The 13660-nt window shown below is 38.7% G+C and overlaps 1 protein-coding gene across 1 annotated transcript; it reads right to left on the bottom strand.

Annotated features, from left to right (window-relative positions):
• Positions 1-5662: 5662 nt before the first annotated feature.
• Positions 5663-6354, bottom strand: LOC130829171 (placenta-specific gene 8 protein-like). The gene has a single exon (XM_057695431.1). The coding sequence runs from the start codon at positions 6328-6330 to the stop codon at positions 5989-5991; it is 342 nt and encodes a 113-aa protein (XP_057551414.1). The 5' UTR covers positions 6331-6354; the 3' UTR covers positions 5663-5988.
• Positions 6355-13660: the final 7306 nt, after the last annotated feature.

The raw sequence follows: 13660 nt of genomic DNA, 5'->3' as shown, positions 1-13660 counted from the left end.
AGAGTCGAAATGCGAGGGCAGTAACTGGATAATAGGGGAATCCTGTAGCTATCACCAATACCATCAGATCCTAGTTTGGATTTGAAAGGACATCTAATGTCAGTAAGCTTCATTAGATGGTGATTGAATGTTAGCATAGAGGCTGGTTGGGTAGTGCCTGGCCCAGGTCCCGGTCAGTTTTGTAATTAGGTTGGAGGTGGGCTGTCACTTTGGAAAATCAGTGGGTTGCTGTGAGATGCTGGAGCAGCAGGGAAGGGAAGGCAGGAGCTAACAGCAATAGGAGGCTTCAGAGGTTAGGCAGGACATGATCAGAGTTGTGCTTCAGAAAGAATTTAGGTGGCATTAGGAAGGTTGATAAACTAGAGGCAGAAGGATGTGTAAAAAGATAGATGTAGAAGACAGTGGTGGAAAGTAGGAGTCAATTTCAAAAGGTACTGTAGAAATCAACATCCACTTGTTTGATGGGAATTAAGTACCTTATGTAATTGGCACTGTGCCAGGTACTGTGGATAAAGAGGTAGCAATTCCTCTCCCCTTCGAAGGAATTCATAATCTAATTGGGGCAACAGATAAATGATTGCAGTACAGTGGGATGAGTGCAGTAATAGTTAAGCACATCGAGCAGTGATAGAACAAAGGGTACAGTAAGAATTTGCTTGCGAGTTTTGTGGGAGATGAGTCTTGACCTGGATTTTGAAAGATTAGGAGCTGATATGAGGCCAAGGAAGCTGGGGTGAGGTGCGGGTGGCTGGAGGATGGTAGATCAAGCTGAAGAGTGCACATGGTTTGGTATGGTTGCAACATAGAGAGGGACTGATTGTAGAGGACCTCCTATGCCACGGTGAGTAATTGAGACCGTCTTGAGAGCATTGAGTCATTGAAGATGGTTAATTATGTGAATGACATGGTCAGATGTTTATTTCAAATAGGTTATGCTGGCAGCTGTGCAAACAGTGGATTTGAAGGAGGAAACTAGTTATTTCAGTGATTCAGAAAAGAAATTATGAATTCTGAAGGCATTAGTACCCAGGATGAAAAGAATAAATTCAAAAGATATTTACACTTAGAATCAGTAAGTTATACTGAGGTGTGAAAGATCAAGAGAGGAAGGAGGCTATGCTGTTATTTTGTTGTAAAAAATGAAAAATGGGAAGTATCATTAATTTTTGAAGGAAAATTAGATATGGTAGTGGTGGGATGGGTCACTGCAAAAGTTTTGGATTTGTGAGCTCTCCAGGAAGACAGAGACTTTGTAGACTTGCACTTTTTGTCAATATGGCAGACTAAATTTTAGGAATTACTTTGCTGTGATGCATTTCAGAATGTTAAACAGCAAGAATAGCTTTTAAAATGTGGCCTAGCTTGCTTAGAGTTTAACAGCTGTGGAACAATACTGAAATTACTCTTTATCAGGAAGGGGACATACGGCAGCTAGATTTAGATTGGGCAGCACTTAACAGTTATAAAGGAAGCAGACAATGAAATAACATTACAGCAGGTAGGGAGCTTATGTGGTTCCTACTTCTGAGTAAGCATCACTACAACACAAGTCTGTCTTTCATGTCGACACGAATGGCTTAACTGCAGTTAGAAATGTCCAAAGCTACAGGTTAATGTAAGATAGGTTATTATTATTTTTAATTAATTAATTTATTATTGGCTGCATTGGGTCTTCATTGCTGCGCGGGCTTTCTCTAGTTGTGGCGAGCAGGGGCTACTCTTTGTTGCGGTGCATGGGCTTCTCATTGTGGTGGCTTCTCTTGTCGCAGAGCACAAGCTCTAGGCTCACGGGCTTCAGTAGTTGAGGCACATGGGCTTAGTTGCTCCATGGCCTGTGGGATCTTCCTGGACCAGGGCTCGGACCCGTGTCCCCTGGATTGGTAGGTGGATTCTTAACCACTGCACCACCAGGGAAATCCCAAGATAGGTTATTAAAGAAAAGTCATGCTAAACATCTGTGCCATAGCAGAGCTCTTGGATATTTTAAAGTCAGCTCACATAGTATTTTAGCTAATCAAAGTATGAAGAATACAAAATGTAACTATTTTTAGTATCTCTCCTTTCATGAGGTAAGAAAATAACATAGTCATCCAGGACACTCCAGAGAAAGTTTAGATGTAAAAGGCCTCTTAACAATTCTATTATTCTTAATTTAAGCCTTGAATTAGGAAATGAAAAGACAAAAAACAAAAAAAACCTGTCAGAGAATATTGGTTATTAAATATAGGTTTAAGTCAAAGATGCCGAAATACAAGAAAACATCTTGCTTTAGAGTGACAATATACACAACAGGAAACTATTTTAGAAGTGAGGAACTTTTGCTAAGACATTCAAGAGAATGATAAAGGCACACAAACTCTGTTTAAAGATCAATCTTATTCTGAAGTACAATTTTCTCTTTAAAAATGATTTATAAGCCTTTTTTGCCTACTAATCTTAGTATGTCTTCATATGTTATGGTCATACATATACAAATATATGAGTAGATGATAGATTTAAAGCTTTTGCATTTAGCTTCTTTTTAAAATAAGTTTATTTATTATTGGCTGTGTTGGGTCTTCGTTGCTGCACACAGGCTTCTCTAGTTGTGGCGAGCAGGGGCTACTCTTCATTGTATTGTGCAGCCTCCTCATTGTGGTAGCTTCTCTTATTATGGAGCACAGGCTCTAGGCTTGTGGGCTTCAGTAGTTGTGGCACATGGGCTCAGTAGTTGTGGCTCACAGGCTCTAGAGCACAGGCTCAGTAGTTGTGGTGCATGGGCTTAGTTGCTCTGCAGCATGTGGGATCTTACTGGGGCAGGGCTCGAACCTGTGTGCCTTGCATTGGCAGCCAGATTCTTAACCACTGAGCCACCTAGGAAGTCCTTTGTGTTTAACTTTAAAATGTAATTAATCTTAGCATGTTAGGCAAACATATATTTTGTTAAATTTTCTACCTTCACGAACTGTAAAAATTCCCTTGATAAATAGACATAACAATTTTTTCAAATTTGTGTATTTTTTATTGCACCTGCTGTGTCTAGTATAGTCTTAATTATCCATCTAGTTATAACCTTTAATCACAGCAATAAATTTCTGTTCTCCTACAGATAGAAAACCAGAAGGCAGGTGACTAAGTGTTGATATACAAAGTACCTCAGTAAACACTAATGTCACCAAGGGCATAGAAACATTCTGTTAAACATGTCAATTGATGGTCAATCTATAATGTATAAAAATATTTACTTAAAAGTATTTTTGATTGGTGACCAATGTTTTGTATTCTCTGTCTTACTTAGAAATTGTCCAGGAGTCCAAGGATGATGTACTAATTAACTTAAAGAATAGGAAGGGGGAAAAGAAGAAATGCATGGTAAATTGCAGAAAACAAATGGTAGAAATTAAATCCAGATATATAGCACTGATTTCTGGGAGGGTAAGTGGGTTAAACTTGCTGTTTAAAATACAGAGATCCTCAGATGAGATAAAACAAAATCTAGCTATATACTGTTTAAGATATACACCTAAAATATAAGAACATAGAAAGGTTGAAAGCAAAGGGATAGAAAAATGTAGTACAATACAAATCAAAAGAAAGCTGGCTGGCCTATCTATATATCATTCAAAGTAGACTTTCAGGCACAAAGTATTGTTAAAGGTAGAGGGCCATTACATGATAAAATAAAAAATTCACCGATATTTTATAAATTCACCTGATAATCACAGCCTCAAAATTTCCAAAACAAAATTGACAGAATTCTAAGAGAAAGTGTAGAAAATTCCAAGGATCTTTCAGAGATGGATGGATCAATTAGACAAAAATTAATCATGACATAGATGACTTAAACAACAAAATCAATGTTTGATTTAGTAGACATATGTAGAATTTTGAACCCAGCAATTAGAGAATACATATTCTTTTCAAGAGCACATCTGACCATATGTGTAGACTACAAAAAAGTCTCAGCAAGTACCAAAGAATCAGTATCACACAGATAACATTTCTGACTATCATGCATTAAAATTAGAATTTAATAACAACAATGATAGCCAAAAGAGTATCCAGTGTGATACATTTGTAAAGTAGGAAAGATACTTCAAAATAATTTATAGGTCAAAGAATGAGTTATGGTAGAAATTATATAATAAAAATTCATCTATCAATTGAAAATGATACACGCAAAACGTTTCCTGCAGTGAAAACATCCTTAGATGGTATGTTTATAGCCTTATAAATGTAGAATAGAAGGGAAGAAAGATTGAAAATGAATGAGCTAGGTGTCCAACTTAAGAAACAACAGCAGGACTTCCCTGGTGGCGCAGTGGCTAAGAATCTGCCTGCCAATTCAGGGGACCTGAGTTTGAGCCCTGGTCTGGGAAGATCCCACATACCACAGAGCAACTAAGCCCATGCGCCACAACTATAGAGCCTGTGTGCTGCAACTACTTAAGCCCATGTGCCTGGAGCCTCGGCTCTGCGACAAGAGAAGCCACCTCGATGAGGAGCCCATGCACCACAATGAAGAGTAGCCCCCACTCTCTGCAATTAGAGAAAGCCCCGTGTGCAGCAACGAAAATACCAATGCAGCAAATAAATAAATTAAAAAAAAAAAAAAAAGGAACAACAGTAAATACAATGAAAGGAAGGATTTGACTACAGGCAAAGAATTACATTTCACTTCATTGCAGATTCTAGTCTCAACTGTTTACTTCATTGCAGCAAATGTGATCCACTTAACACATTCAAAGAAATGGCAGCACACTGAGATCTCCTACCATGCCTTAATGGTTCAGATTGTTTTTTCTGCTACCATACCTTATTAAAGAAGTGTTCATAGCTTGATGAAGATGATATAATCAGGGTCTGTTTTGATATAATGTAACATTCCAAGCAATGTGACTGAAAGGAATAATTTTAATAGAATGTTCTTCATAGTTTGTCTTCCTTCCAAAGCACACACATCATAAAACCATTTCACCTTTAAAATTGTGTAAATTAAGATATGTTTCTATATTTCAATTAAAGACAGTGTGGTGGTTATTATAATTTGATTCCAATTTTGTTTTGAAAATTTGTGTGTATATACAGTGTGTATGTAAACACATACTATTAACGGTGGTTAATTATACATTTTTGTAATGTTTGTTTATTTTTTGGCAATGAATATATTTTCCAATTGGAAAACTAGATTAACAAAATAAAACAGTGCATACATAGGTAGTGTGTATGCTATCATCCTGCTAGGCTTGGCCTCTTCCTATTCTGTATACTTTGACGAAATTAGCTGGGTGGGGACTTCCCTGGTGGCTCAGTGGTTAAGAATCCGCCTGGCAATGCAGGGGACTTGGGTTCGATCCCTGCTCCAGGAAGATCCCACATGCCTCGGAGCGACTAAGCCCGTGAGCCACAACTATTGAGCCTGTGTGCTGCAACTACTGAAGCCCACGTGCTTAGAGCCTGTGCTCCACAACAAAAGAAGCCACTGCAATGAGAAGCCCTCGCACTACAACGAAGAGTGGCTCCCACTCTCCGCAACTAGAGAAAGCCCGCGCACAGCAATGAAGACCCAACGCAGCCAGTAAATAAATAAATTTATTAAAAAAAACAAACAGAAATTAGTTGGGTGGGTTCCAGTAGTGAGGGATGTAGGCTGGTGATCTTTTTTTTTTTTTTTTTCAATTTAGTAAAATCTTTTATTTGGTTTATATTTTAAATGTAATACAAAATTTATAAGCCAGAAAATTTATTAGCAAGGAGAAACTAAGCTGCACCATTTAGCAAAACTAAGGGACAACATTCGTTTAAAATAAATCAAAGTTCAATTTTTTTAACCCCATTGATTGTGATTAAACATATCAATCATATTTCAGTTGCAAAGAGTGGAGAAGCACTCCAGCTGAAGAGGTGTGGAGCTGATGTCAGTTGTTTCGGAAGAGCTCTTCTCGAGATCAGGAGAGAGATCACAGAAGAAAGGGGAAAAAAAGAGCTCTTCACCATTGTTTTTTTTTTTTAGAAGGTACGCATGGCTCTCCTCCTGTTGATGTCTCTCTTGATTTGGCAAAGAGAACACAGAGGACAGCAAAGGGTCACCATATAGTCATCACAAATGGATCCTGGGATGCCGTATCGAGTCCTGTAGAGGGTCCTCATCGCGACACTTGTTCCACACAGACAGCATTCATTCATGTCAGATGCAACTTGACACGCAAGGCACGTGAAGCAAAACATGCCACGGAGACAGACGCCGCAATCGCTGAAGCAATCACACATGCCCGTCTGCCAGTTGGAGTTTTGAGGAACAGGACCGCTTCCGGGCTGAGTTACAATGACCACCGGAGACTGAGCTTGCATTTTCGATGGAGGGTCTTAAGTGGCTGTGGTCTGTTATGGGGGGATTGACATCAGGTTGGCTCATTGGTTACCAGGGAAACCAGCAGAGGAGCACAGCCCCTCACCACCCCTTTGGTGGTGGGGATGTTCTCTCGGCTGGTGATCTTAATCTTTGTTTTTGGACTAAAGAGTGTTGGTATCTGGAGCCTCCATCATCCTTACTCTCCAGAAAGTGTGTTTACTTATATTTAGTATTTGAGCACTGGGGATAAACATGGAGACAAATATGTTGGTACCGTATGAAATTTTAAGTGGTGATGTAATGGAGGGAAAAAAATGTGTTGTATGATCACCACTGAGAGAATGGGGCTAACATACTAAGAAAGTCTTCTAAAAACATTAGTTACAGGAAAATCTGTTCTGTTCTGCTGAGCATGTAATAATTGGAAAATGCAGAGGTGAGCCCAAGTTTGGGAGCAAAGATTGAGGGGAACGAAAAATTGTTCTGCAAAATATGTAGAATAAGGAGAATCTGAAGTTCCTGGAATTAATCCAGGCAGGGACTTGGGAAAGAGGAGAGATTAGAGGGACAGACGAGAAAAGAGGTGGCAAGATGGAGTGAGGCTGGGATCTGGGGGACAATGGGGATACAGCAGCCAGAGGGCAAAATTCCTGATTATTTTGTTTTTTTTTTTTTTTTTTTTTTTTTTTTTTTGGCACACGGGCTTAGCTGCTCCGTGGCATGTGGGATCTTCCTGGAGCTGGGATCGAACCCGTGACCTCTGCATTGGCAGGCGGATTCTTAACCACTGCGCCACCTAGGAAGCCCAAAATTCCTGATTGTGGAGTCACCAAAAGATGGACAAAGTTGCCTGTGTGCAATTTGAATTTTTTTTCCATTTTGACAACATGGTTCGTTCTTTTGTCCTTCACAAATTTTTGGTAATATCTACTATGACTTGGAAGAGTATGTTGTTTTATTTTACTTTGGCTATTTTATATCAGGAGTGAATTTCTGCCAGGGTCAAAACAATATCTTTATTACAGAGCACATGTTAGATGCCAGCTTGATCCACAAACTGTACCAATTCACTGGAAGAAGGAGTTTGGAGCCTGAAATGACTAAGAGAATGTAAGCCTCCTAGGAATTTGTAAAAATCTTGGGGGTTGGAGTGGGGATCTAATATTCCATGCAATGTGGAAAACTTCAGGAGGTATCTAGGTTACACTGTGCAAAACCCCTGTCCAATGTTCCTTTATATTTGTCATTTCAGGTCAACCCAGTGCATTGAGTTTTCTCATTACTTAGGAGGTGTGATTTGAATTAATTCCTAGACCTAGCCTACCTGGACTTTTTGTCTTCTTGCTTTTCTGACCTAAAATCCTTATTTGCAACTCTATTCACTATTTGAGTTTAGACAGCACAATGAGGCATTATTTCAGCAAAGTCCTACCTACTGTACATGATTGCTATAAAGATTTCAAAAGATGCTAAAATAGAACATTTTAAAATGCTATGCCAATATAAACATCCATCACTGTGTGTGTTTTTATTTCTAATAATGATGATAGTAAATATTAAATGGTACCTATCATTATACACCAGGTACACTGTGAGTTTTCTCATTTAGTACCTATGATGTCTCTACGAGTGTCTCTATGAGACAGGAGGTATTATCTCCATTCCCATTTTAGAGATGACAATAAATATCCAGAGCCAGGAATTGAACACAGATCTACCTGACTCCAAAACTATCCTTTTAATGGGTTAAATATCACTTCAATGGATTGACTTACAGATTAATTAACTGGTATTTTAGAAAATAGTGAGAAATACAAACAACTCTATGGAAAAATGAGCAATGGTTAAAGATAGACAAATGGCTTTTCAATGTATGAAAATAGCAACTTCTTTAGTTACTACTAACTAAAAGCATAATTAGATAGCATAGCACTTATGTAATTACCAAAGATGGAAAATCTTAATAACACAATTGGTGAAGTTATATACTAGAGTAAAGCAGGCAGAGAAGCAGAAAAGGTGAAGAAACAGTTTGATGAGGATCTTGTGAGAAAGAGCCATTTGGTGTCCTGTCAGTTTCTGTTCAACATATATGTTAATATTCACAGAAAAAAAGAGAGTTCCTGCACCCCAGGAGCTCACAGTCTGGTGGGGGACGCAGAGAGGTGAGTGGAAGTTTATGATACAGACTGTAAAGGGCTGTATTATGAATAAGTTCACCAGGTAAGTCTGAGGAGAAAGAATAGAGAATGAGATTCCCACGGCATTTAATTTGCCCACACAGCATTTTAAAGTTATAGTGTGGGAAAGGACTGAGTGAAAGCCAAGCTCCCAGGCCAGCCATTGAAAGATGCCCTAATAGTTGTAGTAAAAGTGAAGCGAGGCTTCTGGTGGGTACTATAAACAATTTGCTATACTGAACTGAAGCTAGCATGCTACCTAAGAGGAAAACTGAGCAAGGGTGCATGGGCACAGGTGTGGAAGCCTCAGAAGCTGAAGTCAAAACATTATCATATTTTGCATCTCCTGTTCCCTCTGCCTGAAATGACCTTCCCCATCTTCTCTGCCAACTCTTCCTCATCTTTTTACTTGTGTCTCTCATCCTCTAGAACTGTGTGTGTGTATTATATACGGTCGCCATCAGTGTTTCTTCATCTCTCTCCTTTTTTTTTTTTGCCTTTTCCCACTCCCAGCTTATTTGTTTAATTGACTAGAGACTTTTAGATTCCATTTTGAATTAAATTGGTTACATATTATTCTCATGAAGTTAACCCAGCTTTAAAATAAGATTGTTGCTATATATGTGTGTGTGTGTGTGTGTGTGTGTATAAAAGTACATATATATACTTTTTCTTTTTTTTTGGCTGCGTTAGATCTTCATTGCTGTGCTTGCGGGTTTTCTCTAGTTGCTGTGAGCAGGGGCTCCAATCGTTGCAGTGCGTGGGCTTCTCATTACGGTGGCTTCTCTTGCTGTGGAGCACGGGCTCTAGGGCGTGTGGGCTTCATTAGTTGCAGTGCGTGGGTTCAGCAGTTGCAGTGCACGGGCTTAGTTGCTCCAAGGCATGTGGGATCTTCCCGGACCAGGGATCGAACCCCTGTCCCCTGCACTGGCAGGCGGATTCTCAACCACTGCCCCACCAGGGAAGTCCCAGTTGTTGATATATTAATTTAATTGTATTTATGTATTTCCTTGATGGGTAAAAGTTTTGTTATTGTCATATAATCTGAAGCTTTCCTGACAAAAATGTGTGTGTGTGTGTGTGTGTGTGTGTGTGTGTGTGTGTGTGTGTGTGTGTTCTGTATTTTCCCTCTGGTTTTCCAGCCATGCGTCCCAGTTTAAAAAGAAAAAAATGCAACTATTCTTAGAAGCCAAATGAAATGCAGCAGAACCACATTTCCCCTTCAATAGTAGCAAAAGAGAACAATCTCCACAGGTCTTGAGATTTGACTCTGAATCTTGCATAGTTTTCTTTTATTCACTCTCAGAAAATACCTACTAATCATTTTTCTTCTTCTGGAAAAATAAGTAAGCACTTTTACAAATTAGACTTTAGTATCAGCATTATGTCTGTGAAACAGCTCTCTGGGAGAACCTTAAAAAGGATGTGAAAGCAAAAGAGCTGTCTCAAAGTTAAATTTACATTTTATTTTAATTCAGAAATTTTCTGTTCATGTTTTACTTACCTAGCTGGATTTTGATACTTTAAGGGCTGGGATCATGTTTCAGATACTTCTGTATTCCCATCCCTGCACTCAGCCACTGTCCAGCACATGCTAAGTAGTCAGGAAAAGCTGTAGAATGAATGAACAAGCTGTGGCTTCTGTGGCCTCTGTCTTGTTTTTATCAGCAAATGAGCAGTGCATGCCTGTGTGAAAGGAGGTTATAAACAGAATTTATGCATTGTGCAGCTAGTGAATGATCAACAGATGCTCAGCAATACTGTAACATTGTAAATAAATTTTTTGCAGTAGCAGCTGCTTCTGACCAAAAAAAAAAAACGACGTTAAAAAAAAAGCTAAAAAAAAAAAGCTAGACATTATGGCCAAAGAATGTAGAAAAGTAAGATAATTTGTGCCCAGCTCTTAATTTATAAAAATGATTGGGTAAAAACACGGACAGGTCAATGCCATTGTAAGAAAATTTGCCCTAGAAGTGAAAGGCATGTCATACCATGCAGGGCCATGGGGGGATGCACCAGTCTCAGTCTGGAGGCAGAGAGGAGAGAAGGAAAACACAGGCCACAGGCTTTGTTATGTTTTCTGTGGGAAATGCAAGGCAAGGAAAAGCAAACAGTTTAGGATTGTTTGAGTAATTCCAGTGGGCTTTGGGGGATAGGGCTGTCTCTGTTGTCTGGAATCTGTCTCTAGGTTGATTTAGGGCAGGGAAAATATTGGCTATGTGTGTGAGCTCTAGCTAAAGGAGGTGGTTGGGGGTATAGATTTGGAATTGGCTGGTTTGTATAGAAAAAGTGGGCTCACCAACTAACATATTGTTTACTGTCTCAGGAATTAGCTAGACTTGAAGGGCAGTTCCTTCTCCAGGCAGCAAGGCCCCCAAGGATGTCAAAAAATCATAAAACATAGAAAATTAAAAATATGATTAATACATAAGACCCTAGAGCTTAAAAGAAATGTTGTGATAAAGAAGTATACTAATAAGAAATTTTAACCTATACCCATTAATGTGATACTGCTTTAGATATTGCATTAAATCTGTATATTAACCTGAAAAACATTGCCATCTTCACTATTAAATCTGCATATTAACTTGAAAAGCATTGCCAACTTCTTGTACATGAATATTTCTCTATCTGTTTTAGGGTTCCTTTATTTCTTTTAATAAGTTTTATCATTTTTTGCTGAGTAGATTTTATTACCTAAATTAGATTATTCCCAATATTTTACTATTATAAATGGGATTTTAAAAATTGTGTTTTCTTTAAAAATTGTGTTTCACTCATATATTGAAGTGAAATTATTTTTTCTCTATGTATTGTAATATCTTATAATTTTGCAGATTTAGTTTATTATCTCATAGATCATTTAAAAAAAACTTCTGCTATAAAAATTTGAAAACTTATATAAGAACCCATCAGCCAGGTTCAACAGTTATTAAAATTTTGCTTATCTTATTTCTTCTATTTCCCCATTCCCATACATTCATGTTTTCTTCAGTTCCACTGAAGATGCCTGGTAATTTCTATAACTCTTTTCTGGCTCCAGCAAAAAGTCATTCAGATATATGGAAAGTTTCTGAATCTCTGGAATACTTTTTTCCTTTCTCACATTTTATTGTGTTGTTTTGTTTTTTAATACTTTCTATAATTTTTTTTTTCTGTTCTCAACTTTGAACATAGTGATATCTATTTAGATTCAGTGTTTGTTACCAGGCAGTGTGAGTGAGGATTTCCTTTTTTTCTGACTTCTGTCCAATGGTGCAGTAATTGATTCTTCCTTTAAAATCTGTATCTGGAGGGCAGATTGATGTGCATGTGTCCCAGCCTCTTTCCCAGTTTCTAGCCACTTTCCACTTACTATACTTCTGCTCTGTTGAAGTTGCATCTCTCCCTTACTCCTATTGCCTGCTTTTCTACTAGTCTCAGCTAATCTACTGCATGAAGAATTGTGGTTTTTAAAAAGTGCTGCCCTAGTAATATTTTCCCTGCTTCCTACCCTAACTATAAATTACACACAACAAGACAAAAAAAATCCCAGCTACAGATATGATTTTTCTCTTTTTTTGAGGGGGGGGGGTTGGCAGGGGTGGAGAGTCGTGACCTTTGAGAGAAAGAAACTGTGGACAAGAAGCACTAAAACTACTCCTTCTAGTGGAAAGAAAGGGATATTTTTGCTAAAGGACTGAAGATTAGCTTTTCCAAATCTTTCCTGGCCTATCTCAATATTTTACAAATATAAAGATTAAAAAAAGAAAAGAAAAGAAAAAAACAACCCTTCACTTAAAGTAAAAAGAAACTAGGATGTTGTGAATAAAGAAGGAAGTGGCACTTTCTATTGTCCACCAAGTCTCCTGCTTCTGGTCTAAAAGTTCTTCCTCTAAGCAGATGGATGTGACCGATGGCTGGTATTGAATTAATTCCTGAACCATGACTCAACCATGCGGTGGCTCTGCCAAGTTCATGGCCAGAGCACCTACTCATTCCCAAACTATGACCATTATTTGTTCTCCTCCCTCAAGACTGTTACAAAAGGATTAGGGGGTTATTTGTCATTGATTTGTTTTTTCCTGTGACTTAGGGGCTTGGGGAATTCAGTAAATTTTTATTCAGCTTCTTTGTCTTACCTAATACATTTAGAAATTCAAAATATTCTTTTGACCAGATCAGGGTCTAACCACTACAGTTTATCTCCAACTTGGTGTACATTTTTGGGGGTGGGGCGTGCATGCAGGACCTTAGCTCCCCATCAGGGATCCAACCCATTCCCCCTACATTGAGAGCTCGGAGTCTTAACCACTGGCTGCCAAAGAAGTCCGTTGGTGTTACATTTTAACCCAGCTATGCTCAACAGCTCAGTTAAACACAATCAGTATGACCTCTATCTTTTCCTAAGGTATGATGATCCTGAGAATATGCTCAGAAAAATTTTCACTCATTGGCTGACCCATATTTCTGTTTTTCCTCATTCCTACTCTTCAAGGTAATAGAAATGCAAGCAGAAAATTTTAAACAATCTCCTTTGGAGACATTGCCCAGTTTCCTGTTAGGTACAGAACCAAGTTTTTTGAGTTGGTAGACACATGAGGCAGAGGTTTGAAGTTTTAGTTTTGGGGTTCCCCTTCTCTCTCTTCACATCAATTCATTCTTGCATTTTGTCATCTAAAATGCTTTTTTAATTTTTAATTTATTTAAATATTTATTATTTTTGGCTGTGTTGGGTCTTCATTGCTGCTTAAGGGTTTTCTCTAGTTGTGGAGCCTGGGGGCTACTCTTTGTTGTGGTGCACTGGCTTCTCTTGTTGCGGAGCACAGGCTTCAGTAGTTGCAGCACGTGGGCTCAGCAGTTGTGGCTCCCAGCTCTAGAGTGCAGGCTCAGTCGTTGTGGCACACAGGCTTAGTTGCTCCGCGGCATGTGGGATCTTCCAGGAGCAGGGATGGAACCCATGTCCCCTCCATTGGCAGGCAGATTCTTAACCACTGTGCCACAAAGGAAGTCCCTGAAATGCTGTTTTGAAAAGTCTTTATTGAATTTGTTACAATATTGCTTCTGTTTTATGGTTTTGTTTTTGTTTTTGTTTTTGTTTTTGTTTTGGCCCCGAGGCATGTGGGATCTTAGCTCCCCGACCAGAGATCGAACCCACACCCTTTGCATC

This window comes from Hippopotamus amphibius, chromosome 9 (assembly GCF_030028045.1).
Source record: "Hippopotamus amphibius kiboko isolate mHipAmp2 chromosome 9, mHipAmp2.hap2, whole genome shotgun sequence".
Classification (NCBI taxonomy): Eukaryota; Metazoa; Chordata; class Mammalia; order Artiodactyla; family Hippopotamidae; genus Hippopotamus; species Hippopotamus amphibius.
Note: the sequence above shows the minus strand (reverse complement) of the source record. Positions and strands in the feature narration are given on the sequence as shown.

What these genes read in the sequence shown, in the direction of transcription:
- LOC130829171 (XM_057695431.1), bottom strand. Translation starts at nt 6,330, where the DNA reads ATGCAAGCTCAGTCTCCGGTGGTCATTGTAACTCAGCCCGGAAGCGGT.